The sequence below is a fragment of the Botrytis byssoidea genome (assembly GCF_014898295.1).
Source record: "Botrytis byssoidea strain MUCL 94 chromosome Unknown BBYS_002, whole genome shotgun sequence".
Lineage (NCBI taxonomy): Eukaryota > Fungi > Ascomycota > Leotiomycetes > Helotiales > Sclerotiniaceae > Botrytis > Botrytis byssoidea.
In genome coordinates this window covers 1,490,519-1,503,606 of record NW_024065843.1, presented here as the reverse complement: position 1 = coordinate 1,503,606, position 13,088 = coordinate 1,490,519, and the positions used below count along the sequence as shown (strand labels likewise).

Sequence of the window (13,088 nt, the reverse complement as noted above, 5' to 3'; positions counted from 1 at the left end):
AAAGGGGGAGCGGAAAGGAAAAGGTGTTTGTGGTTTGTCTTTATCTTGCGAGCGTACGAACGATGTCATGAAATCCGTATGATTAATATAATACCATGGTTATCGATTATTGCTTTCTCTCCTTCTAGTATGCCAAGTGGTAGTCATCAATGCTTCAATCGTTTCTAACGTGGAAAATTTACTCAAATTTTGATTCCTTAGCCTCAAAATAATGTTCGCGCAATATATTTGGAGTTACAAATATTTTAATGCGTTTGAAGCCTTCTAGGCAATTTTAAATGGTGATGTTTTGACGGACAAGAAAGCATGCAGGTCGCCATATTCCGGTCAAATCAAAAGCTTCAAACGTCCTTCCAGAGCTGTAGATAATCTAAATAGTGATATATTCAAGGGGGCGCGATGCAGATCGCCAGGTACCTGCCAAATCAAAGGCTTCAGACGTAGACATTGTCCGAATCAATTACCTTCATCATCCTTTTGCATATTTAATTATGCACGTCTGTTCCGCAAACCCTTGAGAAGGTACGCAGCTCGCCAGTTTTCCTTGGACCTTAAAGAGAGTAGTCTGGCAAGGCCTCATTAAAATCAAACACGAGTTTAAATTTGCTTCCTGCCTCTTTCCATCGATTGTATAAATACCACTCCCAGCCTCTCTTCGTGATATTACCAAAGAGTCCTGAGCTATTGAGGATGGCTATCCTGAAATCTGTTCCTGGCATTGAAGTCAGTATCTGTTTTGATAATGAGCCGCTGATCGAATACATCGATCGTAGCGCGAAGGCCGATCGGAGTACTATCTTGAAATATGTCGAGGTGGTGCCAGATAAGGAATTCACGATCAGAATTACTACTGATAAGAGCTATAAATGGACTAGTCCGTATGTTGTTCTGGACATTATAGTTGATGGTGTAGAAATCAGAACCCTTCCTTACAGCCGCGAGGAGTTCGAACAAGAGTGCCAAGCGTCTTCTTCACACGTTCACAACTGTATTGGGTCTTACGGGATCGAAAATGAACAGGAGGTAGTTGGCCCTTTCAAATTCTCCAAGTTATCTGTGTGTAAGTAGTTCTTCCAATGCCTTCCATTGATATATCTCCCGCTGAAAACATCAAAAGCCCACGTCGAGGAATTGAGAGACGAAATTGAGAATGATGTGTCGCGCTTCAAGAAGACGGGCGAGGTGAAAGTCGGCCTTTATCGGGCAAAGTCTGTCAAAAAGCTATCTGCAACCCAAGCGCGCAAGCATTGCCCAACCTTTTGGAAGCAGCCCGAGTTGAACGATGACTTGATGAAAGATGTTCATTGGGACGCAATCAGTAGACGTTTGGAAAGCCAGTCCCACATTGCAAAGTTAGTATACGCATGAACAACGCTCTAAATTTCATTGCTAAACATTCCTCAGCTTGGGACCTGCCAAACCCGCCGGTGAAGATCCATGTATTAGGACGGTGTACGACGCGAAATATATGGATTTCGATCGATCTAGGTCTGTGAAGCCCCAGGGAGTCTTCAAGTTGAGGTATCGATCTGAAGGTACAATCTTACTATATGATTCTTACACAAACGTTTCACAGCTAATTGGTTGAATAATATCTCGTAGAATCACTCAAGTCCCTTCTGATCATCCGCTGGGATGACGCAGAAATCAAGGGGGAGCCTATGATCAAGATCGAAAGCGGCGACGAAGACGTGGTCGAAAAAGGGGCCGAAGATGTGACTGAATCTGTTGTCAAGCGAGAGCGCGATGAAGATCTGGTCGAGTCATCCATGCCTGCTATCAAAAGGGCTCGATCGAGAAGGAATAAAACATAGTCAATAAATAGCGATCAGTTGTATCAAGGTGTGAAAATGGTGGAATATGAAAGCTTAGCGGTGACCCTGCCTCGTTTTCTGTTTCAGAAAAAGATTCCCTTTGAGGAAGGGCTATACATGGGTACTAGCACAATATATTGCTAAGGCAGTATTCATCTCATCTGAATTCAAATCTTCCATCTGTCAATAACAACCAGTCTAGACTCAAGTTCCTGACCCTAATGTTGGAGAGGCTCACTTCGTCAATTAACATAAGTTGATGCTTGTGGTCCTACTTCAGCTCCCGCATCTACTCCAACCTTAGCTTCTACTCCACTCACCACACTAAAACTCTTATTTGCTAGCCTGAGCGTCGCACTAAAGATACCTATCATTTCGTGCAACCACTGCGTCAATTCATTGGTAATGCTTAGAGAGCAGACCAAGAAGAAAAGTAAGAAGCGACAAACACATTCCGAACATCGATATATTTCATTCATCTAATGAATAATTCCAAACTGTCGAATACCTCGTTCAAAGAACCAAAGAACCACAGAGACCCTCCAATTTACTAAATAACCATTCCCTTATAGATCAACTCCTTCCTCAACACTCTGGAAGAGATCCACCTACGATCCACATTCCCACCTACGCCACCGCATTTCACATCGATACTATTATTATTCAACATTCCGCTAGCGCAATAGAATATTTATATCTGCATTACAAACCCCAAAGAATCGAACGAGATATCAAGTAAACGAGAACATGAATGTTATCTCAATCTACAAGTTGATATGGATGAGTATTGATTAAAGTAAACATAGAGATTGACCTACACACAATGCACCTCAAAACATCAAATTACAAGTCAAGACTTCATCAATATCGAAACATCGCATTCTTAGTTTCACTGTGAGAGTTTCTGAGTATCTCGGTGTGCGAATAAGCTTTAGATACCTAGGTATGCTTGTAGACTTATTCAGGGGTAATGGCCGTGCATAGTGAAATGCCTCGTTTGTTATTTCTTCTTGACCAACCGAGCCAACGAATATTAGTATTGTCACTGGATATTTGAATCACTAAGAATGTACATACCTATGAATACGTCACTTTTAATCACAAGACATCAAGATTGATGCTTTATTTTGAATCATAGAAGAAAATATCAATTAACTCCCTTTAGATCCAGATAGTAATCTTACTGCGAGAGTCTCATGGGACACTCGCATGAATAAGATTGAGTAAATGGATACTTTCTATCTACTATCACAGATAATGATACCTGGTAAGCTCCACCGCCGTAGTTCTTCATTGAATCCCACCACAAAAAGAATATCTTAACCCAACCATTGAAAAGTCTTCGAACTCCTCGCCGAAAGACAAAATGCATGAGTTCCAACTCAGCCCCTAAATATGTTATGAAATGATACTCTTCCAAGCACCATGTTATCCAACCATACTATCCAATTATGCCCTGAATAAATTCCTCTTGTTGTAATAATATCCTCAATTCTATCCATGATACCCAAACCCTAGCAAGATATCTATATGCTCTTCTTCAGCACCCCCCCAATCGTAATAATGTTATGACACAACCAATGTAATGGATGGCAAATGGCAGTATGACCAGTGCCAATCAAATCCGATTCCACCAAGAGTTTCTAGTGGAATGAAATCGTAGACGCACTGTGAATGAAAATGAATAGGCGAACTTGGTAACTCCGATGAATGAAATAGAGTTCTGATGCTTCGAAACATATTGATCTGGCTCTCACATCTGATCAATCAAATAAAAATGGTCCGCTTGAATAACCTCATCCGACATCTCGTGAAAACTCGTGCTCAGATCGTAGTATATGTCATCAAAATGGTCCGAAAGGCCTGGAAAATCTTCTTCGCTGAGAAAATCATCCTCTGTATCATTGGATTTTCTGGTCGCAGTGCCCTCTTCTTGATGAAGAAATGTCTCAACTGACTCGTGGAAAATTCCTTGCGACTTCAAATTCGGCATTTCATAGGGCGAGTAACTGAATTTGGTGCTTGTTGGATCCTCCGCATCGACGGTCGTGTTCGTAGAGATAGGAGATAGCCCAGCTTCATCTGAGCTGTGTGTAGCTGAGCTAACACCAGAAACTACAATAGCACTTGAAGTGGTATCGAGAGCAATATCAGAGAAATCAATCGGACTGCCACTTGAAGTAGCAGTAAAGAGCTCTTGAGTGTTGTCTTGTTGTTGTTCAGACAATTCCCGATCATGTCTTGCATTTTGCTCATTGGCCTCTCGTCGCCTAGAGCAATCTTTATCCTCGCTATTTTGTTTTTTCTTGTATCCCTCGCAGCTTCCATCAAAAGTGATATCAGATATCTCGGCCTCATCAACACTTCTTTTCTTCCCCTTTTCTGCGCTGACAGATGGTTGTGGTTCTTGGGACATGATTCTAACTTGATGGGCAAGGTCTCCTTGTGTTTCAATGTCGTCTGACTTATATTGGTTGTCAAGAGGTTGAATGAAACCATTACTTGAATCACTAGTATCACTAGGACTGCTGAATACGGATTGTGCAAGACCAAGAGATGAAATATTGGCGAAGTCAGGATCATTCGTTGTGGCTTGTGGGAGACCATGATGTCTTTGAGGCATAACTTCCTTACCATCCAAATCGATGTTTAACGGTGGGAAGCGATATTCAATACCGTATTGTTGTTGTGGAGGGTACTGATTTGTATACGGCAATCCATTTTGTGAAACCGTTTCCCCATAAGATTGTCGAATCTGTGGTACCATGTATGCCTCGAACTGACCATAAGAAGGCGTATCATATGGATAAGAAGAGCTTCCAACGTCAGTAGGGCCTGTTGGCATTGGCATTCCATTCATACCCAGGCCTGGTAAGGCTTGTGTATATTCCCCGTAATTTTTTGCGTATGGCGAATCCATAGGCGTTACCTGACCGTAAGACTGAATTTGGTGTGTGTTTGGGCCCATTTGATTGCCATAAAATTGATACATAGTTCCCGATGGTGCGTGCTGCGAATACTCTGGAATGTCACCGCCATTATGCATGTAAGCATTCGTTCCCTGACTGTTGCCCATTGTTTGCCTCATCAAAGATGAAACTTCGACAGCAGGATACCACAATGGATTCGATCTAGTCGTTGCGGAGTGTACCTGTATAGGTTGTTGTTGGCGACTTCCATTGCCCAGTGATCCTCCTTGATGTTGTTGTCGTTGGTTGGTAGTAGCTAGCGGAACACTGTGTCAAAGTTAGTTGCCTTGTTAGCTTTATTTAGTAAGAGAGCACATACGTATTTTCATGCCCTCGTCCATATGATTTAGCAAATGGCTCATTTGCACTCCTACTCATGGTGTGAGATCTGTTGGGATTAAATTGACCAGCTTCACTCCTGTTCCAATTTCCGGTTCTTCTAGGTTGTGACTGAGTGAGAGGACTCCCCATTGGCATTGGTGACATCGTATTCGAACTAGTGTTACTAAAGCTCCCAGGGGAACTTCGTCTTTCGGCAGCCATAGTAGTGCCACCCCGTGGATTCTCCAGCGTGATCCCGTTTGTGCTATCTTGAGCTTGGGAAACTGAACTGCGGAGTCGCTCAATGGTTTCTAGAACTTCTGGAGAAGGTTGTGCCCTAAGAAATTAGAGGATGGTACAAGTGAAAGTGAATTGATAGGGACCTACTCCGGTTTCTGAGTACGAGCATATCTAACGCTCGCTGCATTTGGTGTATGACGCAAGTCCTTAACATTCTTCTTGCAGAGAAGTCCAATTGCTTCATCCGTGAAGAACCTGCCTGGTTTACTCTTTTGGGCGGAACAGGGTGAGGGAATTTTGGATGCCAGGAGAACAAACCAAATCCCATCATCAGTCCATGTTTTCACACCTACCATCTTGCCAATTGAGAACCGATAATGCTTAAATTCAGAGATGAAGTTTCAAATCGTGAGATATAGAGGTGTCCGCTTCAACCTTGCTGAACGATAAAAGGCTGCTCAAGGTAAGTTAGCGCATATACTGGACAAATGTAAACAGGCAACAAATATTTCAATATCTTTTTTTTTTCCTTCTGGGGTATGACATCTCTAGTCGACTCACCACTGCTTTGATCTATTTTGTAGGATCAGATTATGAGTATCTGTTTATTGTCGTTGCTGCTCACGATCTTGTGAATCCTCTCGAGGTAGAAAAGAGTAATGTCGATAATATTATGAGTTGACGGGAGCTCAGTGAAAGCCAGGCCTGTATGCAATGTATCTTCTCGTCCACCTCTGGATCCTCCAGATGACGCTTCAAGTCAGGAGTCTTGTATCGAGGAATTTTGTGGCTTGGTACTGGGTCCTTGCCGAAAATATTTTGAAGAGTGCTTGACAAAGTGAATTTGGTCTCAAGTTTCCGAAAATAATGTTAGGGATCGAAGAGGCGTATTGTATGTGATAATTTTGTTTGTAAGGATGAAAGAGACAACTTTCGAGATTTCGATTTGGAGGAGTTTAAATATGAGAAGATTTATAAAAGAAGTGGTATTCGCGGGACATTCACAGCAACAGCTGTAACCGAAAACCAGTTTGCGTGGATTATTCAAATATTGAATGCTAAAAAACTGAGAAAACATAAGTGATGATTCCAATATCGTTGAATGTAATAGTGATTGTAAAATTTTGAATTTAATGATTTCCGGAGTCTGCGAAACCGAAGTCGGGGGTGTAAATAAATTTGGGATGTCGATCAGGGCGATAGTGATCGTGGCTTCCTCCTATATCTTTCCCGCAAAGCTTAGAAGCTTCTCGAGAGGTCAGATGAAAGTTGTAGTTGTGTGAATCCAGGAAAGAGGAGAAGGTGTGATAGGAGACCCCAGGTCGGAAATATCAGATTTCTTGATGCGTTGATATGGGGTTCAATGTAGAATTATTGGTTGGGGTGAGCGTGTCAAAATAATAGATGATGATATCTCAAAAAATTGCAAGAAATGTATGATATCAGAGATCAAAGTAGGATACTCGCCGTCTAATAACGGGAGTCGATATAGAAGGTATTTCGTAAGAGTTCTCAAGCCACAAGAAGTAGACCTTCCCAGCTTGTGGGAATATACCCAAGAGATAGAAAGGAAGTTGCGATTTAGAGAGTTGATGGATAAGAAGATGGAGAGTAAAGGAAGAGTCTTCCGTGGAATTTCTCTTATGCTTAAATATAATAGAAGTGAATTATCCTACAGAAACTGAAACTAGTAGATGATCGAAAATTTCTATTCACCTGTACCAAGTTCGGATGAATTCTTATTTTGAGCTTTTCAAGCTCAGAGGTGATAGATAGATGATACTGGTAAAAATGAAGGCTTCGATAGTGGTTAAAATGGGTACATTGGCAGCTTCATGATCCGTGAGCGTTGAACTAAACTTATGCTCTTTCTGTATGACGCCGTAAAATCTTACTCTCATTTTTGAACTGGCAATACAAATACAATTCCATACTCCAATATATATCAAGCAAAGGACAAGAACAGATGCCCTGAATGGTTCCATAATAGTATAGTTCGTGAAATTATGGGGCTATATATCAGTGGATAGGGATAGAGAAAGTTGCTAAGAATGGGAATAAAAACCATCTATGAATGAAGAACGCATATCTGAATATCAAGAACAAGAGTTTGAGGGAAAGGGAGAGCGGGATGGAGCAAATTTTGAATCAATTTACAAAGCACATTGATTGTGCATGATTTTACCATCATCATCCCAATCATATAACTTTTGCTTTGCTACTTTAAGATTCACAATTCATCTCATTTACAAAGAAGTCGAGGAAATTAACAGTTCGATCGACATAAAATCATAGACACATAGAAGTAGATACCTCTACATCGTGCTTCCAGACCCCCCACCAGCAATGCACGCCGCCATCGTCATCGTCGTCCCGTTCTGAATCCTCCCAATCATCGAAGCAGCGTTCTTTACCACTAGCCACTAATTGGTATCCTTGAATGGACATCAGTTCCTCAAATTTATTCTTCATCGCCTTTGTTGCATTGTCTCTTAGCGGCACTGATACCAACACACGACTGTCTTCACTATTCTTGAGGAACTTCGGGATAACTCCAGCAAGAAGAGGAGGGTGGTGAGAATCATAAAAGGGATCGGCAACAAGAATTATCTATGAATGTAATTAGATATTTGAATCACAGAAAGGGAAAATATGCAAAGAAACTTGTCATACCTCAAACTTATCATTTGGGGTTTGGCTAAACACCACAGAGTGTTCTGCATCACTCCAATCCAGGATCTCTGCACTGGCTTTATCTTCAGAAGTATGGCCGAAGCCATTTTTCTTGAGGTTAACATCCAGGTTTGGAACAATGTCAGGGAGATCAGTCAAGACGGTGGTCTTGTTCCATAGCATAGTTGCTGTCAACCCAAGAAGTCCAGTACCGGCCCCAAGCTCTAGGATTTTCACTTCGTTGCACACATCCTGTTTCGAGAAGTCTCCCTGATGCATCACATCCCTTTCCATGCTCGACTCACTGGCCATCATAGTGTCTCCTATTATCACGGCATTGCCATTCATTCTCGTGGTGTCGTTCAATTTCTCGTCGCACACCATGGTCAACTGAATCTCAACTGTTGACCCACTCTCTACAGTTTGACCATTTTGTGACGTTGTAACCTCTTGCCCAGTCAGATCACTGTTGGAAAGGGCACCGCTAAAATAGAAGTTTCCTAGCTCCTCCAGCTTCTTGGCCATTACGAAGGAAGTACCCCATGTCTTGAGACCCAAACTATCACCAGTGAGTGGAGGCTCACACAGTTCAATGGCGAGGTCTTCTGAATCTCCAGATGTTGGAATGATCCAAGTGCGGATCATCTCTGGCATTGCTGCATTCAGTCAGATGATATCTTGATTGTAGTATGATTCCTCACTTCAAGTGTTCAAGAAATTAGATGTCTTACCTGAGCGTCCACAACGTTCCGCCAGTCTCTTGCTAGCAAGCTCATGGATAGTTTCACATTGTTGTTCCCATTCTTCTTCAGATACTCCTATGGACAACCAATCAAGTTCGCTTCCAATGATTTTGGTAAGATAACGAGATATGCCTTGAGCATCTTCAGATTCTTGGGACCTCCTAGATTTTGAATTCCAAGAAGGCGGTGGAAGTTTTAGTAGTCCTAACACTTGCAAAAGTTCCAAGTAAGATGGGCGTTTGTAAAGTTGTGGGAAATCCAAAGCTATTGCAGTGGTATCGTGTTAGCAACAATCTAAAACATGAAACATTTGAAGATGGTCAAACGACAAACTGACAGTGAATAGGCTTATTGTCGTTGGTGGCCAGGCCATCTAGTGACTCATTAGAGGGCATGTTGAGTGTAGCAAGTGACCACGATAGTCAAAATTACCGACACACAACTTGCTGGATATAGGTCCGCTTGCAGAAATGAGAGTTTAGGAGAGAACGATTAATATAACCTTGTTATATTTTTAGATCAGCTTCAAGGGGTATAGTAGTGATTGTGCCTTTTCGAGGTAAGAGAACGCAATAACTTAAGTTCTAATCACCCTCACAGATGGAGTTCTCTCTTGTCGCCGTCAAAAAGCTCTGCTTATCTCAGAGCCCCTTTTATACGCGACGAAAAGGTTAGAGAACAGCGATTTTCAAGAGTTTCTGGCAAGCCAAAACCACAAACCAAAAAGTGGAGAACTTGTTGCTTTTATCAAATTCCGAATGAAAGTGAGCTGTATGTAAGTACTGCTGCACTTTTGTACAGTCTCACAAGATCAGACCCGCATCTTGATCAATGCTTTAATGATTAGATGAGATTTGTATGAGAAGAAAGATCTTGAATAGAATTCCCTAGCAACAATTGAAAGAGTGAATGAGAGAGGAAAAGAACGGAAGGAAGAAAAGATTTGCTGAAATGCTTCAGTTTTCTGACAAAGTGTGGGTCGTTTAATCCCTTTTCAGTTAAACCTTACTGTTCCCCTAGTATCTACTCCGTACTTTCAGATAATATCTGACCGAGAATCCAGATCTTTCAATTGGCCTGTGGTTCACCGAAATCTCTGGTGCAGCAAAGTTTCTCTCCACGTAACAGATAAGAATTGGGCCATCTCAATACTCAATACCAAAAATCAAAAGAACATCAGAAATTTAACCATAAATAATGAAGATGCAAATTATGGCATTCAAATGAAGCTTATGGAAGACAAGATTTCATTCCAGAATTTGGGGAAACAGCGTGTTTCGCTAATCAAAGCCTCTGAAACATGCGAATCCCTACAGAACACTAACGAGCTTGAGGAAAGTCCCTTGTCTCTTGGAAATCAGGTTCGCAGGCTCGTCTACCTGTCAATAATGGAAGCACCTGGGAATGATACTCACATAGTTCACTAAGGCTGTCCAAAGTAATATTAAATTATAATCACAAAAACAGATGAAGATGCGTATAAGTAGTAGTAAGCACAGCAATAGAGACTTGCCCAGGTGATGAAACAATGATATTGAGGTTCAACGATGACTAATCACACACGGACAGATTGAGCCAGTCACGAGACATGTGGCGGAGATTGCCCAATTGGTTCAATTGACTTATTAACGTCACCTGGGCACTTGAATGATATTCCATCTTTAGGACGAAATCTAGACCACAGAGAAAGACTTCACATCGAGAGATATCAATTGGTTCTCCCTAGCGATACTCACTAGAACGCATCATGATTGAAGGAATATTCTTTGCTCGTTTCCTTCCCCAGAAAGGTACATGCCTACATGTATCTACCTTCAATACATACATTTATTAACATCTTTACTAGGTACCAAAGTCGTTCATCAAAGTCCTCCAGGATGTATAGTCCCAGAACCTGATGTCGATAAACCACGTCTGTTCGACTTTGAAAAGCTGGCCGAATATATCATTCCCCGCCAAGCATTTTGCAATCGACATGTTACAGTATGTGATCCCGAGAACAAACATCGCATTTTAGGCCATCCGGTTTGTATAAAGAATGAAAAGTACGAACGCAATGAATTCATGTTCAATTTTTGCATTGTGACGAGAGTCGAGGTGGATAAGATTCCTTATGAAGCTGTGGTTAAACGGTTGGCATCAACATTTACGGAAATGGAAATTCAGAATGAGTATCTGAGTCAGGAGGGTACATTTTCATGCCAAGATCGAAGGTCGATAGCTGCGTTGTTGGAGATTATTAAGGAGGATTTGAATAATTACAATGAGTGCATGATTCCTGTCGGTATGCATTCTGCTAGCCACGTATGTTTTCGAGGCCTGTGAACTAACAATGCATGTAGACGATGCAAACACTATTAACATGAAGCTTTTCCCAATCCACAGACATCCACCCCCTATAAAAGCATGGCACGTCCCGATCTCGAAGATCAAATTTGCCGAGATCGTCGACGATACCTGGGATCTCACCATGAGAAAAGTTATCAAGCACATTGACGGCATCAAAGACGTCCGAAGAATCGCTCACGACGCAAATATTGCTATGGATCTTACCAAAATAGCCTTACAGCATCTTCTCTACTATGATTCCATCCTTATGCTCGATATGTTTCTTTTCAGCAACATTTATGCGCCTACATCTGAAATGAATGATTTTATAGCCGATAAAGATGGTATGCAAGATGAATGCGCAAATTACGTCTACATCAATGGTCCTCGCCTCACAAATTTTCTTCTCTGTCGACTCTTTACCACTCTTTGTACCTCAAGAACGCTCAAGGAATGGCTCAAACTACACATGGATCAAGGCCTCAACGTTCTCAATTATATCGATGTTCGTCGGTTCATCCAATTCGGTATCATAAAAGGTCTCATTTATCGCGTGCATAGGTATGCAGTGTCTTCCATGTATTTATCATCGATTGCCTCTAGACAAGCAATGCATATGGATAGAAGAGATGACGCGCTGTGGAAGTATACGGATGGTTGCCATTGTTTTGACCAAATAACCACAGTACTAAACATTGGAGAGGCAAAAATCATGGAACGACTGCGCAAATTTCCAAAGGGGGATGTAGAGGTTATATATCGATGAGACCGAGTCGACATCCCGATTCTCTCATACTCAGTACACTAAAAGCCAAACATCTCACGCGTGACCTGGTGGCCACAACATCTACTCAAGGCTCTAAGATATTTCCCACGAAAGTAGCCATCCACCCGTCGATGCACCAATCTGCCACAAGAAACGCGCAAATTCCTCCCACAAACCAAGATGTCCAAATTCACTCAAATGATCTAGCAGAATTCAGAGGATGTTTTCCGCATAACCTTAGTGTATCACGCTTTATTATTGTTGAATAATCCATGATATACAAGGAACGAAAGCATCATAATGAAGCATCACCGCCACAAACAACTAGTGTATGAGATTCAACTGCGCTGAATCGATATCATCTCTTTTCTTATAATTGTGCTCGACAACACGGGATAAGTTATGCCTCAATTCTATACAGCAAGCCTAAGAACTTTCTTCAATACAGAATCAGAAGACCTATCTACAATCATCTAATGATGTTTCGGTACGGGGTGAAGATTGATTAGAATAACACTCCACACTGGGAGTTGAATAGAAAAAGGGGGCCCCCTCCGAGGACAGCTAAATGAGATGGAGGATACAGCTCTTCCACAGGAACCACGCAGGGGGCACACACCCAAGATTGAACGACATCAAATATGTAAATACCTCGCAACTACTATTTCTCTACTACACTCACTCCCAAATCATGTCAGCACCCAGAACTATCACATGATAATAATAGTAATAATATCCTATTCTAATCAATCTCGCCCTATAACTACAACATATAACCCTCTCAACAATGTATCAATCATTATCTACATCTACCTACATACCCAGCGATATCAAACCCACCACCAAAATATCAACACAAAAAATCACCTCAGAAGGAGCGAGCCCAATTTCTTTTCATCACCGTATACAAAATGAATACACATATATACCTTGTACGAAATTCAGTAGCAAATCTAATTTTCCATACCAACCAAAACATAGAAATAAATAAATAGTCTAGCCCAGTCCAGACTTCAGCATGGTCCAGCACAGTACAGTCATATACATACATACAACAATAGCCGCGCGCCGATAACTTCCATATATCAGTGCCTACCCAGCATACCCATCCATCCATCCATCAATTCTACAAGCAAGCAAGCAAGCAAGCAAGCAAGGAAGGAAGCGCCGATAACCATTGGCTTCGCGCAACAATCCTATCTTCAACCCCACTAGTTCCCATGTCTTTTCTATT

General features: G+C 41.6%; 4 protein-coding genes across 4 annotated transcripts; 2 read left to right on the top strand and 2 right to left on the bottom strand.

The window, feature by feature from the left end:
- Positions 1 to 690: 690 nt before the first annotated feature.
- On the top strand, positions 691 to 1,814 carry EAE97_001226 (uncharacterized protein; the record flags this gene model as incomplete). The annotated part of the gene is made up of 4 exons (XM_038871736.1): positions 691 to 1,060; positions 1,118 to 1,352; positions 1,405 to 1,535; positions 1,603 to 1,814. The coding sequence occupies 4 exons, from the start codon at positions 691 to 693 to the stop codon at positions 1,812 to 1,814; spliced, it is 948 nt and encodes a 315-aa protein (XP_038737637.1).
- Positions 1,815 to 3,567: 1,753 nt separating this feature from the next.
- On the bottom strand, positions 3,568 to 5,700 carry EAE97_001225 (uncharacterized protein; the record flags this gene model as incomplete). The annotated part of the gene is made up of 3 exons (XM_038871735.1): positions 3,568 to 5,050; positions 5,103 to 5,441; positions 5,492 to 5,700. The coding sequence occupies 3 exons, from the start codon at positions 5,698 to 5,700 to the stop codon at positions 3,568 to 3,570; spliced, it is 2,031 nt and encodes a 676-aa protein (XP_038737636.1).
- Positions 5,701 to 7,633: 1,933 nt separating this feature from the next.
- Positions 7,634 to 9,155, bottom strand: EAE97_001224 (uncharacterized protein; the record flags this gene model as incomplete). The annotated part of the gene is made up of 4 exons (XM_038871734.1): positions 7,634 to 7,954; positions 8,018 to 8,673; positions 8,749 to 9,024; positions 9,098 to 9,155. 4 exons carry the CDS (start codon positions 9,153 to 9,155, stop codon positions 7,634 to 7,636), a joined length of 1,311 nt encoding a protein of 436 aa, XP_038737635.1.
- Positions 9,156 to 10,507: 1,352 nt separating this feature from the next.
- Positions 10,508 to 11,854, top strand: EAE97_001223 (uncharacterized protein; the record flags this gene model as incomplete). The annotated part of the gene is made up of 3 exons (XM_038871733.1): positions 10,508 to 10,550; positions 10,607 to 11,044; positions 11,103 to 11,854. The coding sequence occupies 3 exons, from the start codon at positions 10,508 to 10,510 to the stop codon at positions 11,852 to 11,854; spliced, it is 1,233 nt and encodes a 410-aa protein (XP_038737634.1).
- Between the last annotated feature and the right edge of the window lie 1,234 nt (positions 11,855 to 13,088).